Genomic DNA, 23,687 nt, shown 5'->3' on the forward strand with positions numbered 1-23,687 from the left:
TCACATGGACCTTTCTTCCTAACCCGAGCTTCAAACATGCCTGCTCCGTCTGGAATACATTAACCCGTCCTCCCCTCCGCCTGGTTCACTCTTACCAGGCCCATCGGATTTCTGCTTGGATGTCACGTCCTCAGGGACACCGTCGCTGCCCCGCAAGCTGTATCAGCCTCCCCCCCCCCCACTTATCATCCCCAGGGCACCTGTATATCCTCTTTCTTAGTATCAGTCTCCCGAAATCGTCCACTTAACATCCACAAGGACTGTTAACAGCTGTCATTACCAGGACCCGGCACAAAACTACAGCCTAATAGATATTATATATTTGCAAAGTGAGTTTTGCCAACATGTTTTGTAGAGTCCCAGCTCTGTACTCTTCAACAAGTTAGGTAACCCATCCGAGCCGCGGTGTGCTCAAGTATAAGATGGGGATAAAAGTAATACCTACCTTGGAGGGTTGTTTTGGGCATTAAGTGAGATGTGTTGGCAAAGCCCTGAGCACAGTGCCTGGCATAAAATGAGCATTTGATTTATGTAAGCTTAAAAATAAAGGCTGTATCAATCTGGCAGCAGCAGATTTTGAGACTCTCACCCTGGACCCTTCCCAACACTGAATGTTGTGTTTTTAAATATTTTTGTAGGGGCACCAGAGCGGCTCAGTTGGTGAAGCGTCCAACTCTTGATTTCGGCTCAGGTCATGATCTCACAGTGTGTGGGATCGAGCTTCGCGTCAGGCTCCGCACCGACAGTGCGGGGTCTGCTTGGGATTCTCTCTCTTCCTTCTCTCTCTGCCCCTCCCTCTCTCTTTATCTCTCTCAAAATAAATAAATAAACATTTAAAAAAATAAAGTATTTTTGTCACTCTCATGGGCCAAAAAAGCAAAACAAAACAAAACACCAAAAACGGTTTTAAGCCAATTTGTAGTTCCAAGCCAGGTTTTGTCACTAAGACGTCTGCACCTTTGCTGTTCCATGGCAGACACACCATAAAGAAAGCAAGGGGGGCGGCACCTGGCTGGCTGAGTGGGTGGAGCATGCAACTTCTGATCTCAGGGTTGTAAGTTCAAGCCCCATGTTGGGGGTAGAGATTACTTTAAATCCTTTTTTTTTTTTTTTTAAGCACTTTCTTCCTTGTCACAGCTTATTTGGGGAGAGGGGGCATTTGAGAAGGGGGGTCCCAATGCGGGACAAGGCCCCGGGCAGTTAAATTGCAGGTATTTTTTATTTCACCCCCAGGTTTTGCCAGAGTGCTCTTGCTTGTGCTATGGGAAGATGAAGATATGGGGCCCATCTCTCCCCAGCCAACCCAGGTGGCGGCCTCTGCCTCGAACGTTTCCAAGTGACGTAGAACCCCGCAGGCCCAGAGGCCCCTGCACACTTCCTGTGTGGGGTTCTAACTCGCCTCCCCTCCCAGCCTTGGGTGCCTGCTTCAGAAAATGGTGAGTCTCCCCCTAACGAGGCCCCCTTTATCATCCCGGCATTGGGAACAATGACCTCAGGGTCCTCACCTGCAGCAGGGGGGTTGAACAAGTCCTCCGGTTTCTTTTTCAGAAGTACTAAGCCACCAGGCTCCACCCTCTTAGGTAGAATTCAGTGTCCATCCGGTGAGAGAATGATGCCATCGGGAAGCCTCTGGAGAGTTCTGGGACTCTGTCTCCTGTCAGGTAAGTAGGATGAAATGAGAAAGGGTCGTATTTCTCCAGGCTGTGGGCCTTCTCACAGCCTCCCTTGGTGATGCCCAGTGGTACCAAGGGAGCCTCATTTACCAGAAGGTATAAGGAACTATTTGTGCTATGTTAGGCTAGGGATCCAAGATGGCAGGCTAACGAGAGATATGGGACGGATGCATGGGCCACCACTCAGGGAACATTTGGGATCGTAGCTATTGAAAACAAAGAAGTCTCTCTGCCTCCAAGGACAGGCTTGTTCGTCCGTGAACTACCCAGCCTTTAAGAACTAACACAAAAGAGATTAGAAGAGCAGAGAGCTGAACCCGAACCGTGGGGGGTGGTGGGGGGTACAGCAAGGTTGGTCTCTGAGACAAAACATACCTCATAATTTTCAGTCCTTTTCAGGTGACTAAGAGCTTTTGATTCATCTAGTCCTTTTTGAAGCAAGGGAGAATATAGGCAGGTAAACGACCGAGAGCAATTCCACATCTCATAGGAGATAAGATTTAAAAAAAAAAAAAAAAGTTGCCATTTATTAAGTGCCAGAGACTGCCTAAAGAAAACTTCTTTACACGTATCAACTAATTTAATTCTTAGCTTCATCTTGGAAGGCGAAGGTTACATCCCCTGCTTTGTAGGTGAGGAAACTGGCGTGCAGAGATGTTACACGGCTTTGTTGAAAACCGCACGGCTAGTCAGTGCTAAAGCTGACCCGGGAAGCCAGGACTGTCTGCCTAGAAGGCCTGCGGCCTTCAAGGCTACGTGATGCAAAACGGTTCACGACGGCTTTAGTTCAGAGGCCTAGAAAATGCTATCAGAGCTGGGGCTCCTGTCTCAGAGCCACAGCCATGGTGTCTCCGCTTCCTGCTTCACTGTGAGTTTCTCAGGCTTGAACGCTCACACAAATCACCTGGGATTCTGGAACTCCTGCTCCAGTAGGACCAGAGTGGGGATCGCCATTCTGCCTTCCGAGGAAGCTCTTGCGTTTATAAGTCTGCTGCCCGTCCCAGGAACACATTTTGAGTGTCAAGGGGCAGGACGTGACTCCTGCAAGGAGAGGGCAGGCATTTTCTTCAAGGCTTATAATATAAACGATGCTTTCTGGGGTGGGGGTGGGGGTGGGGGATGGAAAGAGAGCGAGATGAAGTATCAAAGTCCCGGGCATCCCTAAAGATCTGGCATCAGGAAAATGTGCCCAGTCGGCTCTGGGTGGGTGGAAGGGTCTCACTCGATGCTGTTGGTAAAAAAAAAAAAAAAAAAAAAAAGGGAGGCCCGGGTATACGGAGAACTTAAAGACAACACGAGGGAAGCTGGTCATCGTAATGAATCCAGGTTATTGCCGAGTGAGGAGCCCAGTGGAAGTGTGACCAGGCTCTTCAACACACAGGCTCTAACGGAGGAGTAATTGAAGTTTCAAATATCTCCATCTCTGGCTCGAGCAGAAAACAGATGGAAAAACTGAACCATCAGACAAGCGGGAGCCGGAGACGGAACAAGAATCTCAACGCGCGTACCTAAACAAAAGCTTGTTTTTCTTCCACAGTCCGATTTTCAAACACGGAGGCTAGGCTGCAAAATTCGTTTGCTGTTTCCCTGGTGGCCTGAAAAGGAGTCTCAACTTTTTCTAACTCTTGGTCAAATATTGAGTGTTCGTGTTTAACGCTAGATGCTTCTTCGCTTTGTTTCATCCCAATGGACCAGGAACTGGACACTGGTCCGTACCCAGCAGTACATGTCACTTATCTGGGGTACAGGTTTGACGCTGGTCCAGGGGTGGTTCCGACATGGCCAAACCAGACCACATTACTCGTTCTGCTTGGAATTTCAGGCACCCGCAACATTGACTAACTCTTTTCTTTTTTTTTTCCTTATTTGTTTTCTAGTTGGCGCTTGGGGGCAGGAAGGTAAGAATATGCTTTCTTTCCTTGTTATGCAATCAGCCCAGCAGTCTTTGTTTTTATGAGTGGAGCTTTTGCTAGACCCCACCCCCACCCCCTCACTTCTCACCCCCCCCCCTCCCCCCAACACAGAGCTTCCACAGAGACCTATTAAAGGAGTTTTTACTATCTGGTCAGTCCAGAGGTAGTTACAGCAAGAGGAAAGGAACAGAGATCCCAGGAAAAATGAGTTTTAGTTATTTTTTTAAATTTTTTTAACATTTATTTATTTTTGAGAGACACAGAGAGACAGAGCACAAGCGGGGGAGGGGCAGAGAGAGAGACACACACGCAGAATCCAAAGCAGGCTCCAGGCTCCAAGCTGTCAGCACAGAGCCCGACGCGGGGCTCGAACCCACGAACTGTGAGATCATGACCTGAGCTGAAATCAACGTTTTAACCGAATGAGCCACCCAGGCGCCCCAATGGTAACTATTTGAAAGAAAAAACTTGCGACTGTTCAGGTTGAAAGTGCTGAAAGTTTTCATTTGTTTACACTTCATATTTGGTGTGGGATCTTGTAGAGGATAGGCATGCGGCATGCGGCAAATAAGCCTCTGGGGCAGCACCTGGGTGCAGGTTTAGAGTCACGAGTCCAAATGCTCTGAATGTGTGTGTGCATGTGCGTTCCTGTGTGCACACGCGTGTGAGCACGCCTGGCCGGGACTTATTTCCCAGTCACAGCGGTAGAGTTAGGAATGTCCCAATATCGGAAGCCTTTCTGTTCAATCAGCTCCTCCGAGCTGCATGAAGCAATTTTGTGTTAAAAGGCGGCCACTGTGCCCGTCTACATTCCATGACACTGCCTCTTTTGTAATATTTTTAGAACACTGTCTTTCTTTTTTTCCCACGCAGCATGCTTTAATGTTACCTTATTTCTTTTTAATTTTTCAATGTTTATTTTGGAGACAGAGAGAGAGACAGACAGCATGAGCAGGGGAGGGGCAGAGAGAGAGGGAGACACAGAATCCAAAGCAGGCTCCAGGCTCTGAGCTGTCAGCACAGAGCCCGACGCGGGGCTGGAACTCACGAACTGTGAGATCATGATCTGAGATCATGACCTGAGCCAGAGTTAAGACGCTTAACGGACTAAGCCACGCAGGCGCCCCTAACGTTACCTTATTGACAGATGGAGCATGTCGAAAGCACTGACATGGTTCGGGATAACTAATCTCTTCTGCATGCCCTTGCCATTTACAGTTGATTTTTCTTTATCATCGATTTATGTGCAATGCAGAGCTTCATTTTCTTCCCCAGCTTTATTGAGATATAATTGACGTATAACACAATGTAAGTTTAAGGTGTATGACGTAATGACTTGCTATTGCAAAATGACTACTTAGGATCTATTTTTGTAAATCGCCATCAGTTGTTTAATGTAGGAGGTAGGGCCCAAAACAACTTTTCCTATACAGCCATGAAGAATTTGGAGATCCGCTGTTCTCTTTCTTTCTTTCTTTCTTTCAATCTGGAAAATTACATTTTAATACCATAGAGAACATTTTTTTAATGTTTATTTTTGAGAGAGAGAGAGAGACGGAGTGTGAGCGGGGGAAGGGCAGAGAGAGAGGAAGACACGGAATCCGAAGCAGGCTCCAGGCTCCATGCTGTCAGCACAGAGCCTGACGTGGGGCTCGAACTCACAGACTGTGGGATCATGACCTGAGCCGAAGTCGGACACTTAACCGACTGAGCCATTCAGGTGCTCCAATAGAGAATTTGAAAGATGAATATAAACTTGTCCATAATCATTTCACCAGTCATCAACATGACTGACCTGTTGACGCAGTCCAAGGATGCATTTCTTCTTCCTTTTCTTTTTCTTTTCTTTTTGTTTGAGTAGCGTTGACACACAGTGTTACATTAGTACCAGAAGGTCCTAACCCAGGGGAACAGGGTCTGTTCTTGGTAGCTGATACAAGGGTAGCTAACAATTGCTTATCATTTCCTTTTCAGACAATGACGACCCTTCAGGTAAGAGGATTTTCACTCTACACGACCTCTTTTCAAACGTGAGACAAAAAGGTATTGAGGACAATCATATTAATAATCAGAACTACTAGACGAAAAACAACAATGGTCTACCGGTAGGGTCTATCAGGGATGGGCCTGTGTTTGTTGCTAACTGTCACAGATCCCTGAGCATACATTCTGGGAAGTGTGGATAGAAGCCACTGGGAGTTTCTGTATAAATCACAAATTCATTTTTTTATATTTTTTTAATGTTTATTTCTTTGTTAAAGTGGTAATTTATTTTATGTGGTTGTTTAAATCCACTGCTTAAAAATGTTCAAAAGGCATTTTAATTTTTTTTTTAATGTTTATTAATTTTTGAGAGAGAGAGGGAGAGAGAGTGAACAGGGGAAAAGCAGAGAGAGAGGCAGACAGAATCCAAAGCAGGCTCCAGGCTCGGAGCTGTCAGCACAGAGCCCCACGCGGGGCCCGAACCCACGGACCGTGAGATCGTGACCTGAGCCGAAGTCGGACATTTCACCGACTGAGCCCCCCAGGCGCCCCTCAAAAGTCCCCTCAAATTAAAAAAAAAAATTTTTTTTTAATTAAAAAAATTTAAAAATACATTTTTCTGACCTGTTGGTGGATAAGATCCCTTAAAATAGGCAAGTCAGCACACATTTATAAACCATTCATGATGCTATCACCTTACATAATTTTTAAATTCCAAGACACAAATATTCACTGTATAACATACTGCTGAACAGTAAGATTAGTTTCCCTCTAGTGTTTATACTTTGTGTGGATTATTAATTTGTAGGGCCCTGCAAAGTTATTTAAAGTGAACCAATAAAAACTACAGACTAGAGAGGTAAAAGGAGTTGAAATAGAACACTATTCACCTCTGAAACTAGTTTTAGAGTTGGTTTCTCCAGAGAGAATTTGTAAAATTTCTTACGCTAGTCTGCATTAACTTTTCTATTTCAACTCCGATGTATAAACATATGTCCTATTTTTAAATCAATAGAGGTTACACTTAGCATAAAATAAGCCACAGGTTGTCCCCCAGATTTCTTAAGAATGTTTCTGTCAGGCCCACAATAAATAAGAGAGATGAGGCTCGGTGTTTTTGGTTTTGGTTTTGGTTTTGGTTTGGTTTTGGGAAAAGGGGGTAGAAGGAATGGAATCCAAATACCTTTATTTAATCATTGTGTATCTAGGGGCTCCCGGGTGGTTCAGTCAGTTAAGCGTCCGACTTCGGCTCAGGTCATGATCTCATGGGTCGTGGGTTTGAGCCCCGCATCGTGCTGACAGCTGAGAGCCTAGAGCCTGCTTCAGATTCTGTGTCTCCCTCTCTCTCTGCCCCTCCCCCTCTCATGCTCTGTCTCTGTCTCTCTCTCAAAAATAAACAAACATTAAAAAAAATGTGTATCTAGAATTAGTTTAGAACTGTAGACTTTTGAGTAGGGCAGATACCCTGAGAGCCAGCAGATAATGTCCATTTATTTTTGAGAGAGAGAGAGAAAGACGGAGCACGAGGCAGGGAGGGGCAGAGAGGGAATCACAGATTCCGAAGCAGGCTCCAGGCTCCGAGCTGTCAGCACAGAGCCCGACGCGGGGCTCGAACTCAAGAACCGTGAGATCATGACCTGAGCCAAAGTCGGACGCCCAACCGACTGAGCCACCCAGGCGCCCCTCTACGTTTCTTTTTCAAACAAACACCAAGCAGAGTGAAATGTCTATTTACTTTTAAATTATTTTACGTATGATTTCTCGTTTATATAACATTTCTAAGAAATAGTATTGAAAAATTATTTCTAAGTCCAAATAGTATCAACTATCTACGTCATTATACTCAAATCCCAACTATTAGCAGCTAGACAAATCTGGAGAATGACTTGTTTACATCCCACACGATCTCAGCCGGAGAGCTGCCTGAGCAAATGGGTCAGAACTCAGTTCTGTTCTCCACTGTAGCAGGACCCCAAGAAGGAAAGGAAGAAAGTAACTAACATTTTTCTTAAGCATCTGCTATGTGCCATTCATTTTCACCCTCATAATCCATTAGCTACTCACAAATACCCCGTGAGGTTGGTGTTTCATCTCCATTTCACAGATGAATAAACTGAGGCTCAGAGAAGTTCAATGACTTGCCCTGGGTCACACAGCCTAAAGCAGATCTGAGATTCAAACACGGGGCTTCTGATTCAGTCCAACGCCCTGTCCCTAACAGCCTACTATAGCAGAAAGCCCCCAACAGAGAAAAGGCGGTCTCTGAGCACCTCTCCTCTCTTCCAGCTGCCACATCCAGGCTTCAGCATAGCCTCGTGCCGCCCTGCGTCCCGGCCACAAACCTTCCAGAAAACAAAGAGGCGCCCCAGCCCCACCTCCCAGGACAACATGGCCTGCTGTGGGGAATGTGCCTGGGCCCCAAATTATATATACTAGCGGCTCTTCGTTGTCCACACCAATACTGCCTCCCTCTAACGAAAATAATTGAGAGTTGATTATACTCAGGAGATAGTTCAAAATAAAGCCACCTTTTACGGGAGGAACCATTCCCTTAAAAGGAGTACCGTCCTGTACACAATTTAAAGGCAATAACAGGGAAGTGGTGGAGACTAAGAAGGCTGTTTGATCTCCTATGAGGGATTCTGTTCATCATAAGAGAGAACTTCTGAATGATGAAAAATAGGTAAGCCCAAGGATCAGTGGCTCAGAGATCTCCTGACGACGGGTGAAGGTCTTTATCTCTGAGAAGACCCTTTCGTGTCTAACCAGAATATGGTTCACGCCAAGGCAGGAGAATGAGCTTGAAGACTGAGAATTTTTCACCTTTAGGGTTTTAAGACTTCCCGCACTCCCGTGGATCTGGATTTAGAAACGCGTGCCGGTATAACCTCCATCTGATGCATCCGAGCTACGTCTAGGAGCATACTTGGTGCGCTGAGTACATAACTTACCTTCCAGGCTTGGGGCTCACTAAAGGATGGGCCTTCTTTGGCGGTTCTGGAGGGATAGTATCTAGCCCCTCGTGAAAATCTGTGTCTACAACTGAAACTTAAACCAAGGTTATTTTCTTACTGTGCTTTCTTTTTCTCATGTTCTGGTGAAGAGCCATCTCCACAGACATCTGCCTCCGCACGTAAGTTCAGCTGTCTTTCATGGGTGCCCTCAGGATGCCGGTGGGTGGCTAGAGGAGAAGGAATTGGTCGGGAGAGATTAACCCCAAGAACTCAGGTCCTTCCAGTATCACATTTCCAACTCCCGTTTTGGAAATATTCCCAAAGGGACTTTTTTCTAGACTTTCCTTTACTTCCATCCTCCCCTTTTCTGTCTCTCTCTCTCTCTCTCTCTCTCTCTCCCAAAAATAAATAAACACTAAAAAAACTACAAAAAAAAAAAAAAAAAAGGTTGTCCAGTTCCCCTTTGCCTTCGGATTCCCTCTTTCACGCCCTGTAGCCAACAGACTTCCCCTTTGACAAGAAAACCCAAGGCCTGGGTGACAAATGACCTTCTGCATCTGGTTGGTTCTTTGTGACTAATTTGCCTTTGCCAAAATCTTACTGGTTTCTCCCTCCGATTTCCCTTCTCTCCTCTCCCATTTCCCAGGGTACAAAGTCTCCATTTCTGGAACCACGGTGGTGCTGACATGCCCTGAGGATTTGGGAAGTGAATCAATAAAATGGGAAAAAAATGGTGGCCTCTTGCCCAATGAATATGGAGAACAGCTATTTCTGGATGATTTTTCAGAAATGGAAAACAGTGGTTATTATGCCTGCTATACAAGCAACTCACTAGAGAAGAACTATCTCTACCTGAAAGCAAGAGGTAATATGGGACCATTAGAAAGGACCATTTCAAGAGGGTGTTCTCAATTATTTCCCCTAACTCAACTCACAGGCCCCTGGCATCTTTGTGTTTCTCTTACCCTCAATCTGAGACTCTTAGGGGCCACAGTGTCAGCGTTTTCTGAAATCTAGATTAAACACCAATGTGGGGTCATCTGGGTGAACCCAGCATTAGATCTGAAACAACAACTTCCCAAGAGACAGGATTGCATCATTTGCATTTTATTGAATCCAGAATTATGGCTCATAGATATGGGTTCAGGGGATGCTTTATCCAGAGATAAATTCTTCAGAAAGATTCGCAAAGCTGCTACAAAAAAGTGTCGGGGCACTTGGGTGGCTCAGTCGGTTAAGCGCCCGATTCTTGATTTCGGCTCGTGGCATGATCTCATGGTTTGTGCGATCGAGCCCCAAGTCAGGATCTGCACTGACAGCTCAGAGCCTGCTTGGGATTCTCTCTCTCTCTCCCTCTCTCTCTTTCTCGGCCCCTCCCCCACTCATGCTCCCTCTCTCTCTCTCTCTCTCTCTCTCTTAAAAATAAGTAAACACAGGGGCGCCTGGGTGGCGCAGTCGGTTAAGCGTCCGACTTCAGCCAGGTCACGATCTCACGGTCCGGGAGTTCGAGCCCCGTGTCGGGCTCTGGGCTGATGGCTCAGAGCCTGGAGCCTGTTTCTGATTCTGTGTCTCCCTCTCTCTCTGCCCCTCCCCTGTTCATGCTCTGTCTCTCTCTGTCCCAAAAATAAATAAAAACGTTGAAAAAAAAATTAAAAAAAAAAAAAATAAGTAAACACAGGGGCGCCTGGGTGGCTCAGTCGGTTAAGCGTCCGACTTCAGCTCAGGTCACGATCTCGCGGTCCGTGAGTTCGAGCCCCGCATCGGGCTCTGGGCTGATGGCTCAGAGCCTGGAGCCTGCTTCCGATTCTGTGTCTCCCTCTCTCTCTGCCCCTCCCCCGTTCATGCTCTGTCTCTCTCTGTCTCAAAAATAAATAAAACGTTTAAAAAAAAAAATAAGTAAACACTTATAAATAAATACACGAATAATAAAGCATCATAAACTAGGGCATAGTAATAACAGCTAACATTTTCTGAGCACTTGTTAAGTTCCAAGGGCTATATACCAAACACTTGCCAGGAACTTTTTTTTTCATCTAACCCTCTCAACAACAATATGCGTTAAGTACTATTTTATTCCCATTTTATACAAAAGGAAACAGAGCCTTTGAGAGTTGAAAACACTTCTCACAATCCTCACAGCTAGTAAGTTGCGCGGAGCTGGGACTTGAACCCAGGACTGTCTGACTCCAAGGCCTCTATCCATAACCGTCCTCCTTTGCTTGTTGTTACAAACTTTGGAAGGTCCCACTCCGGCCACGGCAAGCGTGAGAGTAAGAAAGGGAAAATCGCCTTTATGTGTTCCTTGCTGGGGTCTACTGTTCTGTGTCTTCTTTTCCCAGTGATTTCTCTTCTTCTCCCCCTCCCCCTGTCCCCCACAGTGTGTCAGAACTGCGTGGAGGTGGATACGATGGCAATGGCCGCGATCATCGTGGCTGATGTCTGTATCACTCTGGGGTTGCTGCTGCTGGTATATTATTGGAGCAAGAATAAAAAGGCCAGTTCCGTGACCATGATGCGAGGACCAGGTGCAGGCGGCAGGCCCAGGGGTAAGACCGCGGGCTTCAGTCGGAAAAGAGTCCCACCAAAGGGAAAGTCCAGCCGGGGTGGCAAGTCCACAGCCAGGTCAAGACAGCTCCTATAGAACATTCACCGTGTGGCCAGCATCTGGACGGAGGGGTTCACATCTCAGATCACTTCTCTTTCCCGTCCTAGAAAAGTACAAAAAGTTTATTAACAGGATGGCTTCCCCAAATGCCTGAGTGTTCTGGAGTAACAGATTCCCCTCCCAGTCTGTGGGGACAGAGACGTTGGGATACTGGCGCCCGCCTTCTCCTTTCCCTTACCCGTAGGAAAGGAAACATGAAAGGACTTTGAGCTGAAGAAAGTCATAACATGATAGAGAGTGTGGGGGTCGTTAGAGATGGGATGAAAGGAAGCAAGAGAAAGAACGGCCAAGATGGAAAAAGAGGAGACAGAGACAAGAGAACAGCTCTGGGTCTCGTTGCCACGAGATGGGTGTTCCCTCTGGAAACTAATCCTTCCCCCACCCCCTCCCCTGCAGGACAAAACAAGGAGAAACCACCACCTGTGCCCAATCCAGACTACGAGGTAACAAGGGACAGAGTGGGGGGGGGGGAGGGGAGCTTTCTAGGGGAGAAGGCGACAGGTGGGACCGTCTGTCTTGCCCTCCAGACCCTTCGAAGCCCCTCACTCAGAGCTCCAGGACAACCCGCCTGGTGCCCGCCTGTGCCTCCTTCATGATGGAGCAGGGCCATTTCCAAGGCCGTGTGGCTTCTACAACCATGGCCTGGGGAGGGAAACAGCGCTCCTATTTCTGTGGCTGATTCGTTAGCACGGGGGAGACCACACCCGCACGTTCTAACGTGACACATTCGGGACTGATGTCCCACCTGCACGCACCGGTACCGTCACACCCGTTGTTGAAATATCAAAGTACTTCGCTGGTCAACAGCCCCAAGCTTCCTGCCCACCCTGCCCCAAACCACGCACCGCCAGACCTCGCAGCCTCTCCCCCACCAGGCTGCCTCCCGATCAGACAGCTAGAGAGTTAATGTCTGGCGCGGCAGACCCCCAGCAGGACGGTTCCGACCGGTGGGTGGGTGTGCGCACCACCAGTTGCTAAATATTTGGAATAGCACACCTGGACAAGCTCGACAAATATGTATTTATCGAGCAGCAGCCAAGCATGCGGTATATTCGCTGTCGTATGCGTGAGTGACTTCACTGAATTCCGACAAATGCCCTGAGAGGTGGGTCTTTAGAGTCCCATTTTTGAGATGGGAAAGCTGAGGTTTACGGAAGGCGGCAAGTCTGTTACGAGTGGGTGCCTGGTTCAGGTGAGAACTTGAGCCTGCCTCCTGACTCCTAGTCCAAAGAGTCTTTCCATTGCACTAAAGCTAGATCTTCAGGGGCCCTTCTTTCTGAGGAACTACCTCCTGCCACCTGCTGACTACCACCTCTCTATTCTACCCCCAGCCCATCCGGAAAGGCCAGCAGGATCTGTATTCTGGCCTGAATCAGAGAGGCATCTGACGGCTCTTGAGGACGCTGCCTCCCACAGGCCCAGGTCTGGCTTCTCCGGGGCCTGCTGTTCCCCGTACCCTGAGTAAATCTTGGACCCCAGAAGAGAACGGCTCCTCTGCCTTCTGGAGAACTCACACCCTGCAGCCTTCTCCCCAGCTCCTTCCATCCTGCCTTCTCTGTTGGCGCTCAGTCCTAGAATAGCACAGGCACTATTCGCTATTGTGAAACGTCGTGGCTACCCCCCCCTCACCTGGACGGCCCCTTGTCTGGGTATTTATTTCTGTTATTCCCACCCCCACCATCACCAGTTCCTTCCTACCCTGCAGGAGAGCCCCCTTCTCCCTTCGCTTCCCCCCTTTCCTGCACACAAGTTGCCCCCATCCCTAACTATTCCATCTACCTTTCCGTTTTCCCAGCTCTCTCTTGGGTGACCCTTTGTGGGGATGGACTGGGTAACTTTGGCAGAGGTCCTGCCCCGTTCGCAGACCCTGGCCCCGAACCAGCCCTCTGGGCCCTCCCCCACGTCTTCCCCGCAGGCCCCTGGATGGTCATTTGCATCTGCGTGAATGTGCTAGGCTCCCTGTCAGCTGAGAGAGAAAAGAAATAAAGTGTATTTGGCTGAAAGAGTTTCTGTCCCTCTTTTCTGGGAGGCCCTCCGAGGCTGCCTTGTTTCCTCAGGTCCTCCCTGCCTTTGACTAAATTCCCAGCTGTGATCTCAAATGCATGCGGGTGGGGGCATCATCTGACCCTGTCTTTGGAGAGGGCGTTAGGGAAGAAATAAACAAGAGAACGGGAAAGAAGGGAAAAGACAGTCCCCTGACTAACTTCTCTCGGAGAAAAACATCAAGGATGGCAGAGAGTGGCTGATGGGCCCCGATTGGAGTGGCCAGTTCAGAAAACGGAGGGACAGGGGCGCCTGGGTGGCGCAGTCGGTTAAGCGTCCGACTTCAGCCAGGTCACGATCTCGCGGTCCGTGAGTTCGAGCCCCGCGTCGGGCTCTGGGCTGACGGCTCAGAGCCTGGAGCCTGTTTCCGATTCTGTGTCTCCCTCTCTCTCTGCCCCTCCCCCGTTCATGCTCTGTCTCTGTCTGTCTCAAAAATAAATAAACATTAAAAAAAATAAAAAAGGGGTGCCTGGGTGGCGCAGTCGGTTAAGCATCCGACTTCAGCCAGGTCACGATCTCTCGGTCCGTGAGTTCGAGCCCCGCGTCGGGCTCTGGGCTGATGGCTCAGAGCCTGGAGCCTGTTTCCGATTCTGTGTCTCCCTCTCTTTCTGCCCCTCCCCCGTTCATGCTCTGTCTCTCTCTGTCCCAAAAATAAATAAACGTTGAAAAAAAAATTAAAAAAAAAAAAGAAAATGGAGGGACAGAAGCATAAGCCTTCAAAGGCAGGACAAAGCGGCGGATGGGCAGCGTGAGGTGTAAGGGGCTGGGGACCCCGATTTCCACAAGCTGCCTGGGAAAGGAAGCCAGGGCTGAGCCCGGCCTATGGGGAAGGATGTGCTGTGGAGCACGCAGGCACCCCTCCCTTCACCTTTTGAGCCAGCAGCCAGAAGGCAGCTGCTGTGGTTTGGCTCAGCAGGATGTGGGCTGGGGGGCCCAGTGGGAGGCCTCGCCCTGACCCAGCGCCTAGCACTCGGTCTACACCCGGCGGCGGCGGAGGCTGGAGCTGTGACAAGCCCCAGCGGGCCCCCATCTCCCTCTCTGCGCTCAGAAACCTCCCTGCTCACCACAGGGCTATTTCTGCGTGTGGCCGTGACCGAAAAGGCCATTCGCGGTTAGCAGCTTGCCACATGGCGTGCACACTCAGCCTCGGCCGGCTCGTTGGGACCCTGTTATGTGTCGGTCCCTGTTAAGGCGACGGTTCCTTGCCTCTGCACACTCAACACGCAGGCTCACCAGGAGACTCTGTGATGCCGACCATCCCTAGCTGCTGATCAGCAACCTGGCCCTTGTGTCCCTTGATGACGGACACAGGGAGGTATGGCTCGGGGTGATCCAAGCGATAGCAGCCCATGTCTGGTGAACGTTGACTATGCTCTAGAAATCGCCCTTAGCGCCTTCCACGCGTAATCTCGTTTTTATTCCTTTCGACAACTCAACGAGGCAGATAAGACAGAGGTTGCCCTGGTGGGGTCAGGGGACTCGGAGAGGTTATTTACTGAAGTTGCACGGCTAGTGAGGGACAGCGCTGGAATGAGCAGCCGGGACTGTCCAACTCCAACGCTCTGAGCAGCTCCGTGTGCCGGCTGTGACCATAGAAAAGTGCTCGCCATTTTCCCGGCTTAAAAGCTCTGTATTCAATCCTTTAGGTACTTCTTCAGCGACTGCTTTTCTCACCACTCGTGGGGCAGACCAGCACTGTGCTGAGCGCTAAGGGGATGCAAACAAACAGTTTTTGCCTTCAAGGAGCTTGCGATTATAGAAGGGTGGCCAAGAATGCAGAAGGTTGAACACCAACAGAAAAACAAATGAGATTAAGCGGCCGTGAGGGCTGCGGACAGTGTTCCCGGGAGAAGCCGGGAGAGCTGCCGTGGTAGGGGAGAGAGCAACACAGAGAAGAGACCTCGCCTGGGCCTTGAAGGGAAGGATGGGTAGAGCTTGAAGACAGAGCAGAAGGCACTCCACTCACTGACGATGAAACAGGTAACCTGGTCAGTAGGCTGTTAGCTATTAAATACGTTGAACTTATATAGTGAAAAACCTTTCCACAGGGGCACCCGGTTGGCTAAATCAGTTGAGCATCTGACTCTTCATTTCGGCTCAGGTCATGATCTCATGATTATGAGATCGAGCCCCACTTCAGGCTCCATGCCACGCGTGGAGCTTGCTTGGGATTCTTTCTCTCTCCCTCTCTCTCTCTACCCCTCCCTGGCTCATGATGTGTGTGTGTGTGTGTGTGTGTGTGTGTGTGTGTGTCTCAAAATAAACAAACATTAAAAAAAGAAAAAAAAAAAAACTCTCCACAAAGAAAACTCCAGACCAAGAAGACTTCATCAGTGAAATCTACCAAACATTGAAGGAAAAAATAATACCAATTCTATACAAACTCTTCCAGAAAATTGAAGAGGGAATACTTACGGCTCACTCTATGGAGACCAAACTCATCCTGTGTATGGTTAATTTTATGTGTCCACCTGGCTCAGATATTTGGTCAAACAGACCTGGATATTGTGGTGAAGGTATATGGGGGGATTTATATTTAAATCAGCAGATTCTGAGTAAAGCTGGTTATCCTTCATAGTGTGGATGGGTGAGCCTCATCCAATCAGTTGAAGGTCTTACAGAAAAAGCAGACTGAGGTCCCCTGAGGAAGAGAGAAGTCGCCATCTCCAGACTGCCTTTGGACTCAAGCTGCAACATCAACTCTTCCCTGGGTCCCCAGCCTCCTGGTTTACTGCCAGCTTTGGACTTGCCAACCTTCGCAATCAAATGAGCCAGTTCCTTAAAATAAGTCCCCCTCTCTGTCTCTTCTCTCTTCCCTCTGTTCCTTCTCTCTCTTCCATCTCCTACATACACATCCTGTTGGTTCTGTTTCTCTGGAGAAAATTAATGCCAAAAGCTGATATCAAAACCAGGCAAAGACACTACAAGAAAAACAAAAAAAGCCGGCAGACCAATATCCCCTTTGAATAGACGCAAGAATTATTCACTAAGTTTTAACAAATTTAATCTAATAATATATAAAAAGAAGAGGGGAGCCTGGCTGGCTCAGTTGGTGGAGCATGCGACTCTTGATCTCGGGGTCATGAGCTTGAGCCCCACGCTGGATGTAGAGATTACTAAAAAAAAATACATAGGGGCGCCTGGGTGGCTCAGTCGGTTAAGCGTCCGACTTCAGCTCAGGTCACGATCTCGCGGCCAGTGAGTTCGAGCCCCGCATCAGGCTCTGGGCTGATGGCTCAGAGCCTGGAGCCTGCTTCCGATTCTGTGTCTCCCTCTCTCTCTGCCCCTCCCCCGTTCATGCTCTGTCTCTCTCTGTCTCAAAAAATAAATAAACGTTAAAAAAAAATTAAAAAAAAAATAAAATACATAAATTCAAAAAATAAACCAACCAACCAACCTATGGCCAATATCACACTTAATGATGAAAGACAATGTTTCCCCCTAAAATCACACATAAGGCAAGAATGTCCTCACTCCACGTCTATTCAACATGGTACTTGAGGTAGCCAACGCAATAGGCCAAGAAACAGAAGTAAAATACATCCAGTTTAGAAATCGAATAGTTAAACGGTCCTTATTCACAAACACCATGATCATCTGTGTGGAAATTCTGATGAACTTTACAAAAAAAAAAAAAAAAAGAAGTTACTAGAATTAATACGTGATCTTAGGAAGTTTTCAGGGTACAGGATCAGTATACGAAAACAACTGTATTTCTAGATACTATCGGTGAACAGTTGGAAATTGAGATTTTAAAAGTGCCATATAGGGGCGCCCGGGTGGCACAGTCGGTTAGGCGTCCGACTTCAGCCAGGTCACGATCTCTCGGTCCGTGAGTTCGAGCCCCGCGTCGGGCTCTGGGCTGATGGCTCAGAGCCTGGAGCCTGTTTCCGATTCTGTGTCTCCCTCTCTCTCTGCCCCTCCTCCGTTCATGCTCTGTCTCTCTCTGTCCCCAAAATAAATAAACGTTGAAAAAAAAATTAAAAAAAAATAAAAGTGCCATATACAATAGCGTCAAAAAATATAAAATACTTAGGGGGTAAATCTGACAAAAGACGTGTTTGTGTATTGGAAGAGTCAGTATCAAGAAGTCAATTCTCGGGGCGCCTGGGTGGCGCAGTCGGTTAAGCGTCTGACTTTGGCTCAGGTCATGATCTCACAATTTGTGGGTCTGAGCCCCACATCGGGCTCTGTGCTGACAGCTCAGAGCCTGGAGCCTGCCTCACATTCTCCCTCTCTCTCTATCCCTCCCCCGTTCACTCTGTCTCTCTCTCGTTCTCTCTCTCTCTCAGAAATAAATGAACATTAAAAAATTTTTTAAAAGGAAATAAAATCAAATGACCACACAATAACTTCTATGGTGACTGGTCATCGTAGCTTTATTTGTAATAGCCCAAACCAGGAAATAACCCAAAAGACTATCAGCAGGTGAATGGATGAACAGGCTGTGGTATATCCATACAATGGAATACTACTGGACAGTAAAAAGCAGTAAACTATTGATTGATGCACCAAGATGTATGAATTTCAAAATAATTATGCTCAAGTGTAAGAAGCCAGACCAAAAAAGGGTACATGTTACATTATTACACTTCTATATAAATCTCGAAAAACAAAAACTAATCTATAATGACAGAAAGCAGATCAGCGGTTGCCTGGAGGGTGGAGGGATAAGGAGAGAAAGGAGGGAGGGATTGCATGCAAAGGGGCACAAGGAAACTGTTCACGTTGTTGGATATGTTCATTACCTGTCTGTGGTATTGTATCACAAGTGCATACATATGTCAAAACATCAAACTTTACGCTTTAAATACATGCAGGTTTTTCATGTCGGTTTACCTCAGTAAAGCTATTTTTTCAAAGCACCAAAAAGAGAACCAAAGGGACGCAAGTTTCCAGGAGGGCTCAGGTGGAGGGCAGATTTGTCAACCTTGGCTTCACACTGAAATCACCTTAAGCCGTTTTTAAAGTCCTGATGCCTTAGCCCAAGATAATCAGAATCTTTGGAGATTCCAAAGTGCAGAGGAGTCCCAAGTGCACCCAATGTTGAGGACTGGAGAGAGGTATAGGGGGATGTAAGAGCATACGAGGAATACAAGTGTGCAGGGCATGGGAAGGGTACAAGCCTTGGTGCTGTAGAAGCCACAGTTAAGTTGCCCAAGGCGGAGAGAGCCCAGTGTGAAAGCAGGAGGCAGGTTTCAGAGGACTACGGTAGTAGGGATAGAAAGGGTAGAAATAAACCGTAACCATGGTCCAAGCATGTGTAAATTACAAGTTCATTCTGTCGCTAACAAAATTAACATCTGCGTATAGCTCGAGAAGATAGTGGGCAGAATCGTACAGATCCCTGGCTGTGTGGTTGTTAATTCTTTCCTCCTTTGGAAACCCTGGTGTGGGGAACTCCCACTCTTATTAAATTGTCCTGAAGTGCTTCCAATTACTCTAACTCAGAGAACAAAAGGGAAGGGTTGCCCTTATGGTGGACAGGAACGAGCATAAGGGCCTCAAAAGAGTCAGTGGCCTCAGCTCTTCCTCTAAACTAGAGACTCTCTGTACTGGAGGCGCTTCAGAATAACCTGGGGGCCACGTTCCGAGAGGGGGGCCCGAGTGTCTATTTCTTTTTTAATTTTTTTTTTACATTTATTTATTTTTGAAAGACAGAGTGAGACAAAGTGAGAGTGGGGAAGAGGCAGAGAGAGAGGAAGATGCAGGATCGGAAGCAGGCTCCAGGCTCCGAGCTGTCAGCACAGAGCCCGACGCGGGGCTCGAACCGACAGACCGTGAGACCATGACCTGAGTCGAAGTCGGACGCTCAACTGACGGAGCCACCCAGGCGCCCCATCAAGCGTCTATACTTTTAATAAATCTCTCAGGCTCCCAAGGTTTCAGAACCACCACTAACCACTAGCTGAAGATGACATGTATTGAAAACATCCCTGGCCCCTGTCCTCTCTCAAGTTCCAGCTTTCCAAGTGGTTGAAGAGGAATAACGCATTTGGATTGCTGATGAGCTTCTGATGTTACTTTGTGATGCAGAAGGCAGGGGTGGGACGGGGACAAGTTCTGAGAAGAGGAAGGTGAATGGTATCTTCTATACAGGAGGAAAGAAAGGGTCCTGAGCAGACCTACGTAGAAACCTCCACATCTTGATAAGAAATGGTCTCCTGGGCCCTTGATGTTCCCACCTCCTCTGCTTACGATGTCATGGAAACTTCTGTGTGGCTGAGTCTCTAAACATAGCAGCCCGCCCTTGGCTGTGGTGAGAAAGCCAAGGCCTTTAAGGGGTTGCACTAGGGGGCCGGAGGCAACAAGTAGCCCTGCACCCAGGGAGCCCACCGGGCAGCAAGCACCAGTGGGCCAGATGGGGGTGGGAGAGTGCCCGTCACACGGTCTGTCTGGGGCAGAGGAATGGAAGCAGTGAAGGAAGGACACAGGTGGCCAGGGAGGGCAAGGGCCCAACTGAGGCAGGACAACTCCCGTGCCTTGCCCGGCAGTCTTGAAAAGTCCAGGCACCTGCTGAGGGAGAGAAGACATCTTTATTGGCTGAACAAGGAAAGGAGGTGCAGTCGATGTAGCTGATACTCCTATAAGCCACCGGTCTCCGGTTCACTTCTTCCGAGGCCAGTTTTCACCAAGATGACTGTACTGAGCATCATTCCGATCTCGCAGGGGCTAGGAGGTGAGAAGGGGGAACAGTGAGGCAGGCAGAGTCAGGATTCTCCCAGAGAGGACCCCAGCAGACCCCAGAGATGAGAGCTCCAGCCTGAGTTTTCCAGCCCCCACATCCCCTGTGATGAGTTCCCCACCAGGACCCTTCATCCATTCACATCCATTCATGTCCCCTCCCGTCCCCCCCACCCCCCATTCATGGCTCCTCCCCCTCAGGGCTCACCTGATAGAGCTGGTCATTTCCCAGGAGAGCTTGAGTGTCAGCAGCTGGAAGAACCAGGGAAAAAGAGTCATCAGGGGCCTAGGAGGATGGGACAGTGAAACCCCACGCACCCTGCAGGACGACCGCAGCTGGTGGCATCCTCAGAAGTCCGCGTGAGCGAGATGGGCACAGGTCTTCCCAGAACCAGGTTTAGGAGTCACTGGGAGATTGCAAGAGCGGCTCCCAGATGAGACACAACCCACTGCCAGCCCCATGCTTCGCAGGGGCACACTCACACCCGCGACATAAGCGTGCACACACGCACACACACTTTGTCCGGTCCACTTACCCTTAGAGAGCCTTCCGGTCTCATATCCCGCAAAGCAATAGACCCCCATAGCGAGGAAAAGAGTGGCGATTATGTCCCCGATGATGATGCCGGCCAGGGAGCCTGACTCCAGTTCCACACAGTTCTGACACACTGAGGGGGAAGGGGAGCCTTCAAGACCAGGGAAGCATCTCCGCCTCCCTAGGGCGGCCCCGGGATCTCTCACACCAAGACCCAAACGTCAGTAAGACCCTTGGAGAAAGGCCTGTTGATGCCCTGGCTACATCCACCTGTGCCCTTTATCCCCAGAAATCCCTGAGAAGAGCCAAGAAGTAATGTCAGCTTTGTAGGAACGTAAACAAGGTGGTAGGCCAAACCTTTCTCCCAACCAAACCTCTACTGCTTGAGTCACAAGCCCCTACTGTTTTGTTTTGTTTTGTTTTTCCACCAGCTCAGCTCTTTCTCACTCCGAGGGCTCCAAAGCCTGGCTTATACCATTACAAGAGTGAGCCCAGTTTGTTTGGAGAACAGATTGGTCCACTATAGTCCCCTCTGGCTCTGAAGTTCTCATAGCCAGAGGTCCCACCCATTTCAACCCCAAGGGCCCAGAAGGCACATACTTCGATAATATACTTGCGTGTAAGGTATCTTGTCTTGTTCGTCTGGCCTCTTGCACGTATACACTCCTCGTGGGTCCAGGATGCGTTTTCCCAGGTCCAGATTTGTATCGTTGCGGAATAGCGTTCCCATCGTTCCCTCCATCCGTATGATGCTGGTGTTACAACTCAGCAACACCTTGTCCTCCAGTTCCTCCACGGATATCTTGTAGGGACTCACTTTGGTGGGGGGGGGGGGGCGGAATACCATGATTCAAGTCAGCTGTTTGATCTCCAGCAGATGCCTTATTCTGCTGAGGCTTATACTTAAAAAGGACCACTTTCAGGGCACCTGGGTGGTTCCGCTGGTTGACCCTTTGATTTTGGCTCAGGTCATGATCGCAGTTCGGGAGTTCGAGCCCTGCCTGGCTCTCTGCTGTCCTCGCAGAGCCTGCTTCAGACCCTCTGTCCACCGCCCCCGCACCTCCCCCAGTCACACTCTCTCAAAAATAGATAAACATTAAAAATAAATAAATAAAAGGAAGTCGGAGGGGAGCGTAGGCTGCGGAAGCACCCGAGAAACATGAAAGGCAGAAGAGCGTTCCTCAGCTGACGATGTCTACATTTGTTCCCCAACAAAACTTCTAGAATTACAAGGAACAAATAGGGGACAAGGAGAAGTCGACCAGGGGGAGGGGAGAAGCTAGTATGAATTACCAGCCCAGTGATCCAGAAGGAGACCCAGGGAAAATGCCATGTAAAGATTTTTAGGTTTTCTACCCTTGCTTAGGGGGAGGGGAACCGAAAAACAGTTTTATCAAATTCACTCGTGGGGCTCCATACAACTCAAGTCTTGTAGGGAGTTTAAAGGCTGGAGGCGTATGTACAGCGTCTTTCTAGATCCCCTGAATTGCTTTGACTGAGAGCATGTCCACAGCCCACAGAGGCCCTAGAATCTGTATCTCCAATCCCCGGGGAAAGTGGAATCCAGATTTTTCCCTGAACTTCATATTCAGGTACCCGTTTGAATACAAGAGCATCCTCAAGAAAATCCCCCCAAAGAGCTGTTTCTCATGTCTCTCAAGCAGGCCAGGATGATACATGCGTGTGCACTCGCTCAGGGAGATACAGGCACGTCAGAGGCTGCACATCCTACAGTCAGTCGTGTCTCCCACGGGGAACCTGTTTCCAGTGGAAATCCTGGATGTCCCAAAGCGTTAGTCCCAGTTTGCCTGAGGCTGAGACGGTTTCTGGAACAAGGGACTATCGGTTTTAAAACCAGGCAAACAAATGAGTTGATGAGCCTACGACCCTAAATCTGCCCTCCTTCCTGTTCAACCTAAAGTTAACTTTCTCTTTAACTTTCCCCTGAGTGCTGGGTCATGCATGGCTCTTGGTGGTGACAAATGATGGCCAAATGAGTAAGAGCCCTAGACCCCAGAGACCCTCTGCCCTAGAAGGAATAGTGCTCCCTTACCAGCCCAGGCTCAGACCCCTGCAGACCACAACATTTCCTGCAGAGATCTCTGGCCTAAGTCCTTTAAAAAGACATTCAAGGGCAACATGCATGCCTACCTAGAGTCCGTCAAAGCCAAGAGCCTCTCTCCCAAACCCAAGCCCTGGGCTGTATCCCAACCCTGCTCTCCTGACAGCTCTGCCTTGTGACTTGAAGCTAGCATTGAGAAGGACTTTCAAGTGGAGCTCCCTCCAGGTGGTAATGTCCCACTCCAAGGGAGGGACGTTCTCCAACGTCCCTGAGGTCCCTTCCCCAAGATGCCCCCACCACCTGGAGAAGCCTTACCTTGGGAGAGAAGGACAGACAGTATCAGGCCGGCCAGAAAACTGGAGTGTTCCATTTTCCGGCAGAATTCATTCAGCAGACAGCCCCGGGTCTCAGAATGAGCGGCCAGGGTGAGAGAGGATGCCCTCCCCCAACCGACTCACGGGTACCCGGAAAAAGTAAAGGAGTGGGGGAGGAACTAGAAAACGCCTATTTCTCTGCTCTCTGCCGTTGGTGATGGGAAACTGTCAGGGTAGGGGTAGACTGGGGGTGGGGTAGGAAAGCAGGTGTGAATTGCTCTTCCTCCAAGCAGTGAGCTTGGGGGTGAGGTGGGAGGGAGAGCAGAGACTATGAAAAAGGTTGCCTAGACCTCCAGGAAGTAAAAGGAGATTTAGAATGTTCGTTCCTGCGTCACTGGTGAAAACCAACAATTGCAGAATTTCTGTCGACAGAATAACTGCATTTACTCACCACCTGAAAACCGCCAGTTCTCAAAACACTGGAGAAAAGCTGTGAGCCCCATCCCATAAGCCATCCCAGAAGGTTCCTCCCACTGCTGGGCTCTCTTGGGACCTTGCCCAAGGTCCTCCTCGAGCAGCCTGGGATACCAGACTAAGTAGCTTCCCACCAGTAGGAGGCTGGGCTTTGGAACCACCACCAACCGCCCCCACCGCCCTCAGCCAGACATTTGAATCCCGGCTCCAATACTGCCTACCCACTGGGCCTGGGCCAGTCAGGGAATTTTTCAGAGCCTAATTCTCACAATAATGATTTGGACAAAAGGTTTGCATCGTGCCTGACACATCATATTTGCTCAATGAGAAGTAGCTATTAAAAACAACATGATTGACCCACAGGCAGAGTGAGCCTCCCCAGGAGAC

General features: G+C 48.8%; 2 protein-coding genes across 3 annotated transcripts; one reads left to right on the top strand and one right to left on the bottom strand.

Annotated features, from left to right (window-relative positions):
- Positions 1-1,344: 1,344 nt before the first annotated feature.
- On the top strand, positions 1,345-13,191 carry LOC124504771 (T-cell surface glycoprotein CD3 epsilon chain). The gene is made up of 9 exons (XM_047070299.1): positions 1,345-1,436; positions 1,549-1,661; positions 3,551-3,571; positions 5,561-5,578; positions 8,673-8,702; positions 9,170-9,388; positions 10,902-11,069; positions 11,585-11,631; positions 12,520-13,191. Exons 2-9 carry the CDS (start codon positions 1,610-1,612, stop codon positions 12,574-12,576), a joined length of 612 nt encoding a protein of 203 aa, XP_046926255.1. The 5' UTR covers positions 1,345-1,436; positions 1,549-1,609; the 3' UTR covers positions 12,577-13,191.
- Positions 13,192-19,748: 6,557 nt separating this feature from the next.
- Positions 19,749-23,150, bottom strand: LOC124504775 (T-cell surface glycoprotein CD3 delta chain). Of its 2 annotated transcripts, XM_047070305.1 has the most exons (5): positions 22,828-23,120; positions 21,051-21,266; positions 20,452-20,583; positions 20,124-20,167; positions 19,749-19,903 (listed from the first exon to the last, which is right to left on the bottom strand). In XM_047070305.1, the coding sequence occupies exons 1-5, from the start codon at positions 22,880-22,882 to the stop codon at positions 19,838-19,840; spliced, it is 513 nt and encodes a 170-aa protein (XP_046926261.1). In that variant the 5' UTR covers positions 22,883-23,120; the 3' UTR covers positions 19,749-19,837. The 2 variants fall into 2 exon arrangements, with proteins under 2 accessions (XP_046926261.1, XP_046926262.1); XM_047070306.1 differs by lacking the exon at positions 20,452-20,583 and having other exon boundaries at positions 22,828-23,150.
- Between the last annotated feature and the right edge of the window lie 537 nt (positions 23,151-23,687).

Source organism: Lynx rufus, unplaced genomic scaffold, assembly GCF_022079265.1.
Source record: "Lynx rufus isolate CCGP_SWC_20201006 ecotype Redwood Valley unplaced genomic scaffold, mLynRuf1.p SCAF_9, whole genome shotgun sequence".
NCBI lineage: Eukaryota > Metazoa > Chordata > Mammalia > Carnivora > Felidae > Lynx > Lynx rufus.

Bases quoted from the DNA above. Each gene is read 5' to 3' on its own strand.
- LOC124504775 (XM_047070305.1), bottom strand. From the start codon at position 22,882: ATGGAACACTCCAGTTTTCTGGCCGGCCTGATACTGTCTGTCCTTCTC. The intron at 21,267-22,827 runs GTAAGGCTTCTC...CCCCCACCAAAG, and splicing joins GTCTGTCCTTCTCTCCCAAG to TGAGTCCCTACAAGATATCC. The intron at 20,168-20,451 runs GTAAGTGGACCG...TGGTTCTTCCAG, and splicing joins GACCGGAAGGCTCTCTAAGG to CTGCTGACACTCAAGCTCTC.
- LOC124504771 (XM_047070299.1), top strand. From the start codon at position 1,610: ATGATGCCATCGGGAAGCCTCTGGAGAGTTCTGGGACTCTGTCTCCTG. The intron at 8,703-9,169 runs GTAAGTTCAGCT...CCCATTTCCCAG, and splicing joins ACAGACATCTGCCTCCGCAC to GGTACAAAGTCTCCATTTCT. The intron at 9,389-10,901 runs GTAATATGGGAC...TGTCCCCCACAG, and splicing joins TCTCTACCTGAAAGCAAGAG to TGTGTCAGAACTGCGTGGAG.